This window comes from Alternaria conjuncta (genome assembly GCF_024043145.1).
Source record: "Alternaria conjuncta strain BMP 0040 chromosome Unknown scaffold_8, whole genome shotgun sequence".
NCBI classification, from domain to species: Eukaryota; Fungi; Ascomycota; class Dothideomycetes; order Pleosporales; family Pleosporaceae; genus Alternaria; species Alternaria conjuncta.
Window position 1 is genome coordinate 280,074 of NW_026250097.1, and position 17,077 is coordinate 297,150.

Genomic DNA, 17,077 nt, shown 5'->3' on the forward strand with positions numbered 1-17,077 from the left:
GATCCCACGAGATCGGGGACAGGGTGTGGCTGTGCGCAGCCACACCAAGATCAATTTGCCCAGACGGGGAAAGCGCAAAACACGCTCGCGCGCGTCGCGTCCAGCATTTGCCGATCCACCCTTTAGGACTGCGAGACCCTCGACAAGACACTCCCACCGCCAATTGTCGATACCCCGTCTTTTCGCTCTTTCACTGTCCCAATGATACCCTGACCTGCATACTTAGCATTTAATACTCTTTTACCTTCTGCCACCACACACCATGGCGCCACGACGCGCAGGCCAGCCCTTCCGCCGGGTGGGCAAGCTGGGCAACACATCCTACGGCCCACGGAAACCCAAGACGGTCGATGCCTCGTCACTCCGCAGTGGCGAGGGCACCTCGCAAAACGAGAAACTCGAATCTACGCGCCTCGCCCACCGCATCGATGAGACTATGGGCTTCGCACGCTTCGACTCGGGCAAGAAGAAAGTGGGATGGCTCGTCAACATGCATTCGACAACAATAGAGGACGAGGATGTACCGGGTGGCAGAGCCGGCGTAGACTTTTACTTCATTGGCGACGAAGGCGACACATTCAAAGCGACACTCGAATACGACCCATACTTTCTGCTGGCGATCAAGAAGGGCAGGGAACAAGACGTGGAAGAGTACTGCAAGAAATCATACGAGGGCTTGATCAAGTCGATCAAGACGGTCGAGAAGGAGGATCTAAGCATGCCAAATCATCTGACAGGATACCGGAGAAAGTTCTTGCAACTCACATTCGCCAACGTGAACGACCTCTTGGCTGTCAGGAAAGCGGTCGCACCAGTGGTAGAGAAGAACAAGAAGAACGTCAATGCGATGGATACATATGCCGAGGTTGCAAAGTGAGTCCAGCTCGTCCCCTCTGCGTATACGATGGCTAACACGCACACAGTGGCAACGGCGCATTTGACTTTTTTGATAACGACGAGTACGAATACGAGAAACGATTTACGACCACCGTTGACGCGAGCGATTTCATTTTAGACATTCGGGAATACGATGTTCCCTACCACGTGCGAGTGGCTATCGACAAGGACGTTCGGATCGGAAACTGGTACACTGTCGAGGCCAAGCATGGCGTAATAAGCATCAAGTGCATAGAGGATCGCCTTACACCAGCGGATCCCGTCGTCATGGCCTACGATATCGAAACAACGAAGCTCCCGCTGAAATTTCCCGACGCAGCTATCGATCAGATCATGATGATATCGTACATGATCGACGGTCAGGGATTTCTCATCACCAACCGCGAAATCGTATCAGAAGACATTTCGGACTTTGAGTACACGCCAAAACCAGAATATCAGGGTCCATTCATGATCTTCAACGAGCCGGACGAGAAGGGGGTGCTGGAACGTTTCTTCGAACACATCAAGGAAGCTAAGCCAACAGTCATGGTCACCTACAACGGAGACTTCTTCGATTGGCCGTTCGTCGAAGCAAGAGCTAGCGTACAGGGTATCGACATGTATCAAGAGATTGGGTTCAGAAAGAATAACGAGGACATCTATCAGTCAGACTATTGTGCTCATATGGATGCCTTCTCTTGGGTCAGTCGAGACAGTTACCTACCTCAAGGAAGTCGTGGTCTGAAGGCTGTTACTATGGCTAAGCTTGGATACGACCCCGACGAGCTCGATCCGGAACTCATGACACCTTATGCAGCTGAACGACCGCAAACACTTGCAGAGTACTCTGTCTCCGACGCTGTCGCGACCTACTACTTATACATGAAGTATGTGCACCCGTTCATCTTCGCTTTGTGCAAGATCCTACCACTCGGACCAGACGACGCGCTGCGCAAGGGTACAGGTACCCTTTGCGAGATGCTTTTGATGGTGCAGGCATACCAGAAAGGCATCGTCCTACCGAACAAGCATCAGGCGCCGAAGGAAGCTTTCTGGGAAGGCCATCTTCTGGAGTCCGAGACCTATGTTGGTGGTCACGTCGAAGCGCTGGAAGCTGGCGTGTTCCGAAGCGACATCGCATATAATTTCGCTGTCGATCCTACGGCTATTGATGAGTTGCTCCACGATCTCGATGCAGCGCTGAAGTTCAGCATCGAGGTTGAAGAGAAGAAGAAGATGGAGGACGTCGTCAACTACGATGAGATCAAGGCCGAGATCGTTGAGAAGCTCATGCAGCTCAAAACTACACCGAATCGTAACGAGCGACCCCTCATCTACCATTTGGACGTTGCATCTATGTATCCGAACATCATGACTACTAATCGTTTACAACCCGATTCCATGATTGACGAGTCAAATTGCGCGGCTTGCGACTTCAACCGCCCAGGAAAAACGTGCGATCGCCGAATGCCATGGGCTTGGAGAGGTGAGTACCTCCCAGCTAAACGCGACGAATACAACATGGTCCGAAATGCTTTGGAAAACGAGCAATTCCCTGGAAGATTTCCCAATTCGCCAAAGAGAACATTCCAAGAACTGTCGGAAGACGAACAGGCTACTCTGATTAGGAAGCGTCTGACCGACTACTCCAAGAAGATCTACCACAAGGTCCACGATGCTACGACAATCGAGCGAGAGGCCATCATCTGTCAGCGTGAGAATCCATTCTACGTCGACACCGTCAGTGGCTTCCGTGACCGACGTTACGATTTCAAGGGCAAACAGAAGGTCTGGAAGGGCAAGACGGAGGCACTCAAGGCAGCCGGCGCTCCTGCTACCGAAGTTGAGGATGCAAAGAAGATGATTGTTCTGTTTGACTCTATGCAGTTGGCTCACAAGGTCATTCTCAACTCCTTTTACGGATACGTCATGCGAAAAGGATCCCGTTGGTACTCCCTCGAGATGGCCGGTGTCACTTGCTTGACTGGTGCCCGCATCATCCAATTGGCCCGCTCTCTAGTCGAGCGCATTGGACGACCCCTGGAGCTTGACACCGACGGTATCTGGGCTATTCTACCAGCGACCTTTCCGGAAAACTTTGCTTTCAAACTCAGCAACGGCAAGAAGCTGACGATCTCGTATCCTTGCACGATGTTGAACCACTTGGTCCACGCGCAGTACACCAACCACCAGTACGAGACACTGGTAGACCCAGAAACCTTCCGGTACGAGAAGCATAGCGACAACTCCATCTTCTTCGAAGTCGATGGGCCGTACAAGGCCATGATCTTGCCGACATCGAAGGAAGAGGATAAGAACTTAAAGAAGCGTTATGCTGTGTTCAACCACGACGGTAGCTTGGCGGAACTGAAGGGTTTTGAGGTGAAGCGTCGTGGTGAGCTAAAGCTCATCAAGAATTTCCAGGCTCAGATCTTCAAGTTCTTCTTGGAAGGTACAACACTGGAAGAAACGTATGGAGCCGTCGCGACGGTCGCCAACCGATGGCTCGATATTCTCGACACTCGTGGAGCGACACTGGCAGATGAAGAGCTCATCGATCTCATTGTGGAGAACAAGAGTATGACGAAGACGTTGGAGGAGTATGGAGCGCAAAAGTCTACTGCTATCACAACTGCCAAACGTCTCGCTGAGTTTTTGGGCGAACAGATGGTGAAAGACAAGGGTCTAAACTGCAAGTACATCATCTCCAAGACGCCCAGGAACGCTCCCGTCACTGAACGTGCCGTACCTTTGGCGATCTTTTCGGCAGAGGAAACTGTCAAAAGGTACTTCTTGAGGAAATGGTTGCGAGACGATCCTGGAGAGATGGACCTTCGTTCTATCCTTGACTGGGATTATTACCGCGAACGTCTGGCATCTGTCATCCAAAAGCTCATTACCATCCCTGCAGCATACCAGAAAGTCCGAAACCCCGTTCCCAGGGTGCCGCATCCTGACTGGCTTGACCGCAGGATCCGTCAGAAGGAGGACAAGCTCCAACAGACAAAGATGACGGATATGTTCAGCAAAAAGGTGTTAACCAACGGCGACGCCAACGTTGCGAACAACAAGCTGTCTGGGGATTTCGAAGACTTCGGCTCTGCAAAGCTAACGCAGAATCAATCCCAGATGAAGAAGGGCATAGTCACTAAGATGGTGGCGAAGCGCAAGGAGCCCGAGCCTGCAGTACCTATTGTCGACCCATACGCCGCACTTCCCAAAGTCATGCCACGCATCGATAAGGACTATTCCGGATGGTTGATGTACCAGAAACAGAAGTGGAAGATTCAGCGAGAAGCACGGAAGCGCAGACGACAACTGTTCGGAGAGAAGGCTGTTGATGCGTCCGATGCGATCGGTAGCTTTTTCAGGAACCAGGCTCAATCTTTGTACATCAGTACATGGCAGCTTGTTCAGCTGCGACCGACCGAGACGCCAGGCGAGGTCAGAGCTTTCGTTCTGATCGACAAGAAGATACACGCCCTCAAGATCATCGTGCCTCGACAATTGTATCTGAACCTGAGGAGTGAAGATCTTCCAGATGTCTCGATTAGTGGGTGCTCTGTGGAGAAGGTCGTCAACCATTCTCTGCCGAACGGGCATCCATCGATCCATCTGTTCAAGCTCCAGATGTCGGAAGAGACATACGTCCAGGAAGCAAACAGTATTTCAGCATTGTTCAACCATTCCAGTGTCGAAGGCGTATACGAGAAGCATGTGCCACTCAATATACGAGCCATACTTGAGCTGGGTAGTACCTGCACATTCGACGAGTCGCAGAAGGGTGTGCTCGGAAAGGGTCTTGAACAAGGTTTCGATCTGTCGGCACTGCGAAAGGTGCCGACAAAAGAGCCATACCTGGCTGAGGCACCGTTCAACTATCTATACCTCTATCACGTCAGCAGCGGAGACCGCAACATCTACGGTATCTTCTCAACATCAAAGAATGAGGCGCACATTGTCATCCAGAACAAGTCCAAGGATTCTCAGGGTATGCCTAACGTCGACCGCATCTACCGGGATGCACTGCAACGACGGATGGAAGACAGCAATGGCGAACCGTGGCAGACTATGATCGAGTACCAGGATGACATTCATTTCAAGACAATGATGGTGACTACAAAGCGGAAGGCCCTTCTTGAGGTCGGGGACATTGTCAAAAAGATGAAGGCAGACGAAAGCGGGCCCATGATTGTGGTCATGCAGTCGCCAAACCAGGCTCTTCTCTCCCACGACATTCCTATCCTTAAGGAACTACCCATCTTACCGCTTCACCCTGATGAGACTGATAAGCAACTACCACCACTCGGCTGGCAGGCGTTCATTGCCAGGCGACTAGTAGGCCACTATCTTGATCTTGGGTCCTGGGTTGCCCATCTGCTGGAGCTTGCTCGCTATGGAGACGTCCCGCTCTGCAACCTGGAGAGCAACGACCCACGCTTCCTGATCGATATCGCATATGCACGACGCTTGCAGAAGGAACGAGTGATACTCTGGTGGTCTGGTCAGGCGAAGCCAGATCACGCTGGGTACGAGAAGGATGACATTCTTGGGCCCCTGGAGACGGTGGACATGCCGTCGGTAAACAACCCAGGTACATACTCGTCAGTATGCATCGACATCAACCTTCGTAACCTCGCTATCAACACCATCCTGTCGTCGTCTCTGGTCAACGAGCTTGAGGGTGCAGACTCTGTTTCCTTCAACCCATCTTATGATTCTACGGGTGACGGCTCCCACGTCATCGTGTCAGACAACGCTTTTGCAGGCGCCGGTATCACCGTCCTCCGAGAGATGGTAAAAGCATGGTGGGTTGAAGCTGTTCAAGCCGGGCACGGCTTTAGTATGGCCGATGTCATGGTCCAACATCTCGTCCGCTGGGTCAGCAGTCCGGGATCGTTCCTCTACGACCGCGCACTACACTACTATGTCCAGATGATGTCGAAGAAGACGCTACAGCAACTCATGACGGATTTCAAGCGTGTCGGTTCGCACATCGTATTTGCTAGTCCGAACCGCCTGCTTCTCCAGACGACTAAAGCTGAAGTGGGTAACGCTTATGCGTACAGTCAGTACATCATCAAGACGATCAAGTCGAAACCGCTCTTCCAGTTCATGGAGCTTGAGATCAAAGAATACTGGGACTACCTGGTCTGGTATGACGAGTTCAACTACGGAGGCAAAGGATGCAATGAAGTCACCGAGGACGAGACACAGCCGGTTGAGAACATCATGTGTTGGCAGCTTGCACAGTTCCTGCCGCCGAAGTTCCAGCCGACCTTCAACGATTGGGTCGTGGAGTTCATGGAACTCATGCACGCACGAAAACGCCCTGGGATTATGGAAGACGGCTCGACACCCAGAGTCACCCAGATCCCGCTCCGACCACTTACTGTCGATCCGAACGAGCAAACGCAGATCCTGCCGAAGCAGTTCACTAGACCTCTGTCGAAGCAGATGAACGTTTTCGCCAAGAAGCAACACGCAGAGGTCTTAGATCCCCTCTTCGCTTCCGACTATGTCTTCCCCGAGCTTCCAGGCTCGCATCTCAAGCTCACGAATCCGGTCTTGCAACTCGTCAAGAGCATCATGCAAGTGCTAAGTCTGGATCGTGCCATCTCGCTCGAAGCGCGTGCGCTGCGAAAGGAGTTACTGAACCTCTTCGACATTCGCGAGTTCAGCGCAGAAGCTAGCTTTACCAACCCTAGTGCCGCCCTCGTCGTCCGGGGCGTCATCTGTGATGATTGCACATCTTCGCGCGACCTGGATCTCTGCCGCGACTCCTCTCTCCTTCCAGTCGTCCTTCCCGACAGCGACGCCGCCCCCGTCCTTCCCAAATGGAAGTGCGACAACTGCGAGTCAACCTACGACAAGCGACGCATCGAAGAGCAACTCGTCGGCGAAGTGCAGAAGATGGTACTCGAATGGTGTACGCAAGATCTGAAGTGCGGCAAGTGCAAGAGGCTACGCAGCAATGAGTTTATGGAACACTGTGCTTGCGCAGGCGAATGGGTAGCTACGAAGAACAAGCAGGAGATCAAGAGGAAGATGAATGTGTACGGCAATGTTGCAAGATTCTATACGCTGGGTATGTTGGAAGCTGTTGTTGAGGAATGTTTGGAGAGTTTCTGAGGGGCATGGAAATTTGTGGTATGATGGCGATCGATCGGTACGGCGTTCTTGTCTTGGGCATGTGTGCGGAATCGGGGCGCGCGGCGTCCTCGGTCTTACTCCGCATGGGTTTTGATATCGATTTCCCGGGCTTTTCTGCCCTGTAGCATTTAGAGGCGTTTGGAGCGACTAAGTGGGGTAAAGGTCCTCCATTCGTCCACTTCGCGTCTTGTTTATCCCGACGTACATATATCAACCAACCCTTGTAACAATCTTATCAGCTCATAAAATCACGACCCTTGCTCACTGCCGATTTCTGATCAACAGTGATGAGCAGCGATCCGAATGCAAAAAGCCAAGAAAGGATTACGTTTGAGACATGGGAGGTAGGAGCGGGGCTTGCGTCAACTTGGTCCTGGGATGCCGTGCGAGCACGCCATTTGGGGCTAAATGATCGCAAACAACAACATGGATTCAGATATGATGCGATAACATCAGAATGAGGGGATGAGGGGGAGACGAGGCTTAGGAAGGCAGGGATCGATGGAAGTAAAAGTATATATAGACAAATTAATCCTGCTTTTACGTGTTTTCAACGGCTTTTGTGTAACACTCTTGATCACATCCATTCGAGGAATTGAAGAGACACACATACCCAGCTCTTCATAATCCCACTTGTCCATTTCGAGACCGAGCTCCTGCCGTCCAATTGGCTCGAGAACCTTCACCAGAATGGCGCCAGCACTCACTTCTCCCTCGCCTAGTGCATCACACACACTCCCCGACCCAACCACTACAGCCACAAAGAAAGCACCCAAATCCATCTTCCCAGATGGAATACGCACATCAGGCCAACACGAGCCCATCTACTCCCTCTTACAACCCTACTCTGCCTTCCCCAAAGAAATAACCGGCCCAACAGCATGGAGCAAAACAGACTACGCATCCAACCCCGAACGCTGGACGCACATCTTCTCCGCCGACGAAGTGCGCGAGATGAGCGAAGCAGCAGATGCCTTCATCGCCTCTGGAACACCCTTGACAGGCATCACTAAAGATCTATTCCCACTTCCCAACTTCTCAAAGTTTCTTGAGCCGTTGCGGAAAGAATTGATCGATGGAAAGGGATTCATTCTCTTTAAAGGTATGCCTGTTGAGCAGTGGGAAAACCAGAAATCTGCTGTTGCGTACATGGGTCTCGGAACGTATCTGGGTTACTTTGTGAGTCAGAATAGTCGGGGTCATGTGCTTGGACATGTGAAGGATCTGGGTGAAGATGCCACGGCGATCGATAAAGTACGGATTTATCGGACAAATGCCCGGCAGTTCTTCCATGCCGATGATTCAGATCTGGTGGGGCTGTTGTGCGTGGCTAAGGCGTTGGAGGGTGGAGAGTCTGATCTTGTAAGTCATGTTGCGATTTCCCGAGTTCGCAAGACATCTCCAGAAGTATGCGGTTTTGCTAACTGGTTGCGTGTACAGGTCAGTAGCCATGAAGTGTGGAATGATCTTCAGAAATACCACCCTGATGTTGCCGAATTGCTCACCCAACCTATCTGGTACTTTGACCGCAAAGGCGAGACAAGCGTGGGACAGAAGGAATGGATCAAAACCGCCGTTTTCTACCTCGAGACGGGAGAGAATCCAAGGGTCTACAGCAAGTAAGCAAGCGCCCGAAGAACCACAAAGTCCTCAGAATTTCAGACTGACAGAACCGTCAACAGATTCGACCCCTACTTTGTCCGTTCCTTGACCCGTTTCTCGGACGCAGGTCTCATCCCCGCTCTTTCCGACGCCCAAGAGCGCGCCATTACCATTCTCGAGGAGACATGCCAAAAGCATTCGCTGCACATGATTCTGGACGTGGGCGATATCCAGTTCCTGTCCAACAACCATATATTCCACGCCAGAACAGCGTACAAAGACTATGCGCCACCGGCACCAAGGAGGCACTTGATGAGGTTGTGGTTGAGTACGCCGGAGGGAGAGGGTGGATGGAAATTGCCGTTCCATGACAGTAACGAGAAGAAGAGGGGTGGGATTCAGGTCAATGATACGGCACCTGTTGCACCGTATGATGCGGAGTAGTCGGTTATCGCGGGCGATTCGTATCTAGCTTTGTAAGTAGCCTGGGAACGTTTGTATAGCAAAGAAAATCGGAGATTCGCAAAAGACCGTAAAGTGTTGCGATTCAATGTGGTATCATTCTTCTCTCGAGGCGCGACCTTTGCACCAACCCTTGTGTTTGACCGCCACACATGTTGGACTGTTCCTGTACGTGCAGCTGATCCAACAATGATCCTACTGCGCGTCAAACTTTGGTGTCGTGTGCAGTAATCCATAATCTCAATCTTCCAAATTTCATAGCGCAATTCCCTGCCCTCTTGCGACGCCGTGATGCGCATCTGCGGGTGATCTTCTTGGCCTTCAATCTCTGTTGTCTTTTTCTGCACCTAGAAACCCCGTCCGCGTCCCCTGCCACCGCCGCCTCTTCCGCGACCACCTCCACCACGTCCACGGCCTCCTCCGCGGCCACCGCCCCTTGCACCACGGTCACCACCGCCGACCTCTTTCCTTGCCTTGTTCTTGGGCTTGGGCGCGTCGTCGATGAGAAGTGTGTCGAGCGGTAATGAATCGGGGAGGATGATGTAACGGATTGTGGAACCGCGGACGGTCATTGTGTCGAGGGCTACGGTGTCGCGAGACTTGGGCGTGTACTTGACGGCTCTGAGCGCGACATTCATGAGCGGTGAGACGGAGGTGATTGTGCCGTTTACGATAGTGCCTGCGCTCCTGTCAGATCATGTTTCCAGGAAGTAGCTGAAGGTTTCGATGTAAAAGCGTGCTTGCGCAACCATAAGAAGACGCGCTCGCAACAGAGCTGCTGTCGCCAGACAACAACGCGATGAGAGTAGAAAACAGAAGGAAGCATGGGCTTTACTGACCATTCTTGAGCTCGACTGTGACCGTCTCATTCTGGCACTTCATAAGAAACCTGCGCGAAGCCGTTAGTTGCAAGTCTCGCAGAAGTTGAGGGCTAGCCTACCTGACGAGCTTCATGACTGCTGCTTTTCGACCTGGGCAGTAGTATAACTCGGAGTAGTTGTATGGGTATTATGCTATCGGCGATTGGATATGGTATAGCTGCTGCGGCGCGAAGATACTCGCGGGGAAGCTCCGACTAGGAAATTGCGATCGAGCTTCAGGCTGCACGGACCAAGGTTAATCCGTGACCGAAGTCACGTGCTCTGAAATTCACGCCCTCAAGATCAACATCAACATCACGACCTTGTACTACACAAGCAATAGGATGAAATTCGGCCTGAAGCATATGAATTCCTCGTCTCCTCTGAATTATGTACGATAATTCTAGTATACATACCGAACATACAATGACACGTTACTCATTCCTTCCTTCGATAAAAGAGTAAGTGCCCCAACGTCCCTCAGCCGACCCTTGGCCACCCTTGCGCTGCTTGCCTTTACCTTCGTGCTTGGTACGAGGTTCTGAAGTAGGCCGTGTAATCTTCAACGACCGATCTGCTTTTATCTGCCGAACTTTTGGCGACCCGCCTGCCCTGCGAGAAGAGCTTATGCTGTCTGGTGTATAGAAGATCTGCTCAGATTGTGCCTCTTCTCGAGCAGTAACCGGAGCTGCGTTCAAAGCTTGTTGCATCTCATCACTCGAGGATTGATATGTAGGCGCTGCGGGTTCGTACTGTATCGGTCTGTGTGTGATGTCGAAGCTGTACGTCTCCTTCAAGTACTTGGCGATGGCATGGTTCTCTTCCTCAGTGCCACTGCCGTAGTAACTCTTCAGCTCCTTTGCTACGAGCGTGTCCAGAATAACGCCTCGGTTCAGCGGTTTCTCACCCGCCTGCTTAGAAGGATTGTTGCTCGGTAGCGCAACTGTGGCATCCCAGCGCAGGCCCATAGCGGCAAGTCTGTCTCTGCCTGACCATCCTGTAGCGCGCAGTGGGGTCTCCTGAACAAAGCTTCTGACGCGCTCCTCAAGGTCTTCCCAGCTAACTTGCTGAACAAACCAAGGTCGCAGCATCTCTTCAACGGCGCCAGAAAACCCACTGAACGATTTGTTCGAATAGTACAGATGTTGGATCTTGCCCATAAGAAAGCCCACATCCACTCCCGTGATGGTAGGATTTACGCCGACTCGGCGCAAAAGCTCATGCCAGTCTTGGAAGATGTGCTTTCGAAGGCCCACTTCAGAGTCGACCTGTAGGGCTTTAATAAAGCGGCATAGAACTACACGAGCTTCTACTTGTGTCACCTCGCCAGCGATGTCGATGACTGAAGTATCGAATAGTTGAGGATGGGTCTGGGTGAGTAAGCGCGCTCGTGCTTTTTTGAAATATACAGCCGCTAATTTGCGTTCACTGATGGCTTCCATGGCCGCGTCTAGGGGCATTTTCAACGCAGCCTCGTATTTCATGTTCCGAAGATAACCTCGTAGGTGGAACTCAAGCTGTTCCACTTTTATGATATCCTCGATACCGCCATTGACATGTCCTCGGCGGGGGTCGAAAGGTGGTGCTAAGTTTGCTGCTCGTAGAGGCTCCATGATGTCGCTTGGTAGGAGATCTCTGCTACTAGGGTTGACGCCCAAGCTGTATAGGAGAGTGCGGTAATGTTGAGACAGAAAGCGCGCATCCAACGCAACGAGCCTTTTCGCTCGATCGACAATCTGTGTCCTCATTGCCGGCGTCAATGGCCCGTAGAAGTCACTCAAGACTTGTCGTCCTTCCGCTTCGGCACGCAAGCGCGCAGGGAGACCCATTTCTTTTCGGCACTCCGCGACAAGAATCTCTAGATCAATTCCGAAATTCCCTGTAGCGTACGGTAAACTCGATTCGATGTTCCTAAAGGTCTCGGCAGATGGCTTTTCGTAAAAGGCAGGGGTGTCTTTGATGAGGGTCTTGATTTTCCCCATGTAGTCCTGTCTTTCTCTTTCTCCGGGAAACAAAGGATAATCCCATACCGAGAAAACGCCTTCACCGGCTGCGGATTGTGTGGATCTTGTAGGAGTGTAGAGCTTTTCGCCCGCAGGATTACGGTATCCACCATTGATATACATGATGCTTGGATCCTTGGAAGCCCTTTCCTCTATGCTGTTGATTCTGGCGACAAGGATAACATGATCTGCGATGGGGAATTCATGGGTGACCTTGCACTCCATCGCAGCCAACACTTGTTCCCCCAATACCTGCGGCGCAAGAGAAGGCATATTACTAAGATCATAATGATGCCTAGGCTTATCGAGCTTAGGCTGATAGAGTCTAAGCTCTTTTGATCGCAGATTGTAGGCATCCGGATGGTTCCCTCTACAAAATAGATCGACGACTTTCGCACCGCCTCTGTCAGCGGAGGGGTAATGAACGCGAAAAAGGCCATTGGCTGCCCGGATAGCGTCCAAGGTCTTGGACGGTTGTTTGATGTTGAAGGAAATTGTAGGCGGATCGAGTGTAACGGTGCTAAGTGAAGAAACGGCGACGCCCATGGGAACGTGTTTTTGAGTATCGGGGTCGATACTTTTGACCGTGAGGACTGCGACCGAGCTCGGAACGTTACGCATCACTCTGCGTACCGAGTTCTTGAGTCGCTCTTCCCCCAGCTCCGCCTCAGAGAGCTCAAAGGCAGCATCTTGCTCTTCCACGGGCTCCTGCGTGTTTGCTATATCCTCCGATACACTTTCTGCCGGTCGTAATATGTGTACCCCTCCTCTTCCTGTTATCTTTGAATTCTCCTCCCCAGCTCCTATCGCTTCTTCCTCATGCGATTGCGACGGGGAGTGACTTTGTTGTTGCAGCAGACGAGTCGTGTTATAGTAGCGTGGGGCGCAGATGCCGTTGCGGGGATTTGTATCGCGACGAGGGTATTGAGAGGCAATTGCACATGGTCTTGACCGTTCTAAGAGGATATTCAGTATATATGTACCAATGCGCACTGAGGTACTAACGAGTATGTTGATTCCATCTGTAGAAGGCTGCGAAAAAGCGCGAAGCCGGGCGCTGCGAGAGCGCCATGTTCAGAGTAAAATCTTCCGGCTTGACCTCATGCGCCGAGGGGCAGGAGCGCGCTATGTTTCGAGAAGATGCGACTGTTGGAGGGCAATTGGGTGCGAATGACGAAGTGCGCGGGTTGAAGATGGAAATGTTAGATCGGCCAAGGCTGACCTCCGCCTCTTCGCCGCAACTTTCCTCGCGAACTTCAACACTCGACCCCAGCACAAGTCACTATGGCGTCTCCAATACCCTCAATGGGCGCACTGCGCGTCCTCCGACAATCGATACAGCCTCAAGTACGCCAGACGAATCAAGTACGACACGCGACGCTTCTCCGCCGACCCAAGCGACCCTACACCTTCACCCAACTCGTAACCCTCTCTGACGGCAGCTCCTTCACCCTGCGAACCACAAACCCACAGCCCGTATACAAGAGCGCAAAGGACCAACGGAACTCGCCGCTATGGAACCCGAGTTCACACAAACTACTCAATGTCGAGGAGGATGAGGCCGGAAAATTGGCGGCTTTCAGAACAAAGTTCGGACGAGGATGGGATGCGGAGACTGATGCCGAGAAGGTATGTCAACGAGAAGGAGGCTGAGAGAGTATACTGCGAGTGTTTTGGCTAACTCCTGGACAGGGCAAGCAGACGGAAGACCATCTTCTAGATCTTATCAGCAGCCAGGGCAAGCCGCCAGGAAAGCCGACCGATGCCACCAAGACACCACCTGCGAAAGCGCCTGCATCGACGCCTACGAAACCAGCCGCGAAGAAATAAGGAGTTTGTACACAAGACAACGAATGTCACATTACCATGGCACCGTTGTGCAGTACGGTGCAAATGTGGATGGGGCTTCACTGCAGGGTTCGACAGACGCACGCTATTACAGTCATGCAGTCATTTCTGTTCCGCTAGTAAACAGTCAGAGTGCGTCGTGAGTTGTGTTGGTGTCACACTATGGAAAGACTCGTGCCCAGATGCGCCCATGTACCGCTCCACACTCCTCGCTCGACTCATACAGTCAACTATCTTCAAAACCCATCCACCAGCGAATAATGACTTACGCACAAAACCTTCTTTCTTAACTCTCTCAATTGAAGTTCATATCTCAGTGATCGATTCTATTGCATACCGCACATCATCATGGCAAAGTCCAGCCACAGCAAGATAGTCTGTGCTACGCCTCGCAATGACACCCAGCGCAAGGTCACGAAGCCTACAACAAAGGGTACGGCGGCCTCGAAACCAGAAAGCTATCGGCCCACCAAGGGCTGGGTACACTGTAATCATCCTCCTGACCAGTCTAAAAACATCAAGTGCGACCCCAAGGACCCCAAAAACATCATCCATGGCAAAAGAACACGGAATGGCTCTCGGGTGAATGAGTCACAGCTAGGCAAAGCTACGCACTCTATCATTCTGCCAGACGACGACAACATATCAATTCAGAGAGCAAATGCCGAAGCAGCGTCTCCCCCTGCGCCTCACAAACACACACAAAGAGCGTCTGAAAAATCCGTCGAAGAGCCAGCGCCCGACACGTACAGCGATGGCGAAACAAAAATACACACCGAAGAGGATAACACAGGAAATGAAATATCACCCAGAGCACTCCGCCGTGGGATTATCGCTCTCGTCAATCATTCTTTGCAGATCGCCGACGATGTGGCAGGATATATGCAATTTTTTGGAGGTAACGAGGAACAAGCAGAGGAGCTGGACTGCGGTGTGAACGAAGTATTGATTAGGCGGGTGAAGAAATGGAGGGCAGAAGAGAAGGCCCAGAAAGGGAAGGGCAGTAAGAATGTCAGGTTTGCGGCCTGAGCTGAGGCTGTGGCAGTTCTATTGGGTGTTCATGCTTGGTGGACGATGATGAAGCTGCATATTTTGATGAAGGTCTCTACATGTTATGGAGTTAATTGTTTTATCTTCTTATTGCTGTTTCACTAGTTAGTAATACAAATCTCGGGTCTTTGCGCCACCAGTCTTGTAATCCATGATGTATCATTTTTGAATCCCAAGAGCCCGATGACATTCCTAGTGCATCAAATGCGACTATATACACGTGCCGTTCCAAACCCCGCCCACAACATCCAAACAAGAGGTATAAAACACGCATAAAACCAAACGGCCATGACATCCAAAGCATCCAGGCAAGCTTGCCACTGGCGACATCCATTGAAGATCAAACTACACCGTCCCCAATGACCCTCCGCTCATGACCAACCCACTCATCTCCCTCACTCCTCACACTGCCCGTCCGCTCCCTCCCCTCCTCATCAATCTCCACCTCCCTCGTATGGATAGTCTGCACCCTGATATTGTTCAACTCGACCTCATCCCCGAACTCCTCTCGTGTGGGTGTGCGATACATGCCGCGACTTGGGGCGCGGAATTTGCTGGGCGGGGACGAGGATTTGCATTCCGTTGTGACGCTCGAAAGCACTAAACGTGGTGAAGTCTGCGGACGGTTGTTGTGATGTGGATTGTGTGTGTTGATTGAGCAAGGGAAAACGTTGAGGCTGGGTCTTCGGGAGTTTGCGCCGCTGTTGGTTCTGCTGCTGCTGATGCTGATGCTGTTGCCGCCGGTCGGCGACACGTCGGCCATGCCCTTGATGGTGATGATTTCACTGCGCAGCTTTTCTTCTGTGTTGTCTCCGTATATCAACTTGCTTTGCCGCCTTTGGTGTGATGTTGTGCCGTGTCTTGAACCAATGTTTTCGCCTCCCGTACCGCTCGTTGCGTCGGTAGTCATCATCGTCTTGTCTTTGGATGTGACCCAATGTAGGACCAGCGAACAGAATAGAATGTCGGCGTTGCAGCAGATGAAGCAGATCCAGGCTGGTTCACCTTGCAGTATCATGAGGACGGTCAAGTTGACGACGGAGGTGGTGAGGGTGGCGAGGGAGCCCATGAGCGAGCGCTTGGCTATCCGACGGAGTGTAGGGTTTGTGTTGTTTTGATACGAGTAGAGACTGCGGAGGGGGACGACGAAGAGAGCAGTCAGGCAAATCTGGAGTTCGGTCAGTTTCATTTGTGTCGGAAGGAACCAGAGTAGGAAAATGGGAGACGTACGTTCACAACGACCTCGAAAACGATCAAGGGTAGCATGGCGATCCTCTGCATGCCAATAATGCACACGCCCTCGTCATCGATGTAGCTTATCCGACTACGGTGCGTCAGTATTCGATCTTCTTTCTCGATGCAAAAGTGGGGTTTGCGGCTTACTAGACGAAATTCAAAACGACCAAGACGGTATACGGCACTTTAGCATCATCAGCGCGGGTTCTCTGGACCTGTTGGTCGCAACGTACGTAGCATGAATAGGCAGTTGAAAAGCCACAGCTTAGTCTTCAAGCGAGGCTTTTGACTCCCCCGAACGACATACTAAATCCGATCAGTGACTGCTCGAACAAGAGAAAAAGGAGGAGCCTTGTACTCACAGCTTTCTCAACAAGGAAATAGTATGTCAGGATCTTCGTCGTCATGTAACATAGCAAACCTGTGCAAGAATTAGTCTCCGGTTCACGCAATCCGGTATCGTAGACTTACACAAGAAGACCCCGCTTTCACAGGCCTGCTGTGAAGAATTGATGCCAACCCCGTGAAGCATAATTGCTGTGGCAAAAACGAACAACGCTGAGTCGCAATATATGATGATGATTACTGATTCATTCCGTTAGGACTATGCGCATCAAATGCCCCGAGAGCGTGCGTTGCGCTGCACATACATATCGTGGCCAAAGGCAGCGCCATCCATTTCGTGATGGACTGAGTTCGTCGCACTGTCATATCTTGTTAGCATTCTCACTCTTTTGAAGAAGTACTAGAAGTTGAAAACATACTTATACAAACAGTGAGTGCACCAAAAGTAATGATCTCCAGCATGACACTGATTATCTGTCCCACTCGCGGCACCAGCGCGTTGGCAAGAGCATGACCTGCCATGGTCTCGGTGTCGTGTCGTATCTTTGGCCTCGCCAGAAAAGGTTGTCGCACGTCCAAGTGACGAGGTATGAGGAAAGAGAGAAAGAAGGGAAGGTAGAATATTACAGATGATGAAAT

The 17,077-nt window shown here is 51.6% G+C and overlaps 7 protein-coding genes across 7 annotated transcripts; 4 read left to right on the forward strand and 3 right to left on the reverse strand.

The window, feature by feature from the left end:
• Nucleotides 1-262: 262 nt before the first annotated feature.
• Nucleotides 263-7,011, forward strand: POL2 (DNA polymerase epsilon catalytic subunit; the record flags this gene model as incomplete). The annotated part of the gene is made up of 2 exons (XM_051470127.1): nt 263-873; nt 924-7,011. The coding sequence occupies 2 exons, from the start codon at nt 263-265 to the stop codon at nt 7,009-7,011; spliced, it is 6,699 nt and encodes a 2,232-aa protein (XP_051325615.1).
• Nucleotides 7,012-7,722: 711 nt separating this feature from the next.
• Nucleotides 7,723-9,078, forward strand: J4E85_005887 (uncharacterized protein; the record flags this gene model as incomplete). The annotated part of the gene is made up of 3 exons (XM_051470128.1): nt 7,723-8,394; nt 8,473-8,651; nt 8,715-9,078. The coding sequence occupies 3 exons, from the start codon at nt 7,723-7,725 to the stop codon at nt 9,076-9,078; spliced, it is 1,215 nt and encodes a 404-aa protein (XP_051325616.1).
• Nucleotides 9,079-9,443: 365 nt separating this feature from the next.
• Nucleotides 9,444-10,050, reverse strand: SMD1 (mRNA splicing protein smd1; the record flags this gene model as incomplete). The annotated part of the gene is made up of 3 exons (XM_051470129.1): nt 9,444-9,775; nt 9,936-9,985; nt 10,037-10,050. The coding sequence occupies 3 exons, from the start codon at nt 10,048-10,050 to the stop codon at nt 9,444-9,446; spliced, it is 396 nt and encodes a 131-aa protein (XP_051325617.1).
• A 340-nt stretch (nt 10,051-10,390) lies between these two features.
• On the reverse strand, nt 10,391-12,082 carry J4E85_005889 (uncharacterized protein; the record flags this gene model as incomplete). The annotated part of the gene is made up of 1 exon (XM_051470130.1): nt 10,391-12,082. The coding sequence occupies one exon, from the start codon at nt 12,080-12,082 to the stop codon at nt 10,391-10,393; it is 1,692 nt and encodes a 563-aa protein (XP_051325618.1).
• Nucleotides 12,083-13,243: 1,161 nt separating this feature from the next.
• On the forward strand, nt 13,244-13,789 carry J4E85_005890 (uncharacterized protein; the record flags this gene model as incomplete). Its single annotated transcript, XM_051470131.1, has 2 exons — nt 13,244-13,588; nt 13,652-13,789. The coding sequence occupies 2 exons, from the start codon at nt 13,244-13,246 to the stop codon at nt 13,787-13,789; spliced, it is 483 nt and encodes a 160-aa protein (XP_051325619.1).
• A 366-nt stretch (nt 13,790-14,155) lies between these two features.
• On the forward strand, nt 14,156-14,836 carry J4E85_005891 (uncharacterized protein; the record flags this gene model as incomplete). The annotated part of the gene is made up of 2 exons (XM_051470132.1): nt 14,156-14,287; nt 14,315-14,836. The coding sequence occupies 2 exons, from the start codon at nt 14,156-14,158 to the stop codon at nt 14,834-14,836; spliced, it is 654 nt and encodes a 217-aa protein (XP_051325620.1).
• Nucleotides 14,837-15,197: 361 nt separating this feature from the next.
• J4E85_005892 (uncharacterized protein) lies at nt 15,198-16,960 on the reverse strand (the record flags this gene model as incomplete). The annotated part of the gene is made up of 4 exons (XM_051470133.1): nt 15,198-16,025; nt 16,088-16,181; nt 16,744-16,783; nt 16,858-16,960. The coding sequence occupies 4 exons, from the start codon at nt 16,958-16,960 to the stop codon at nt 15,198-15,200; spliced, it is 1,065 nt and encodes a 354-aa protein (XP_051325621.1).
• Between the last annotated feature and the right edge of the window lie 117 nt (nt 16,961-17,077).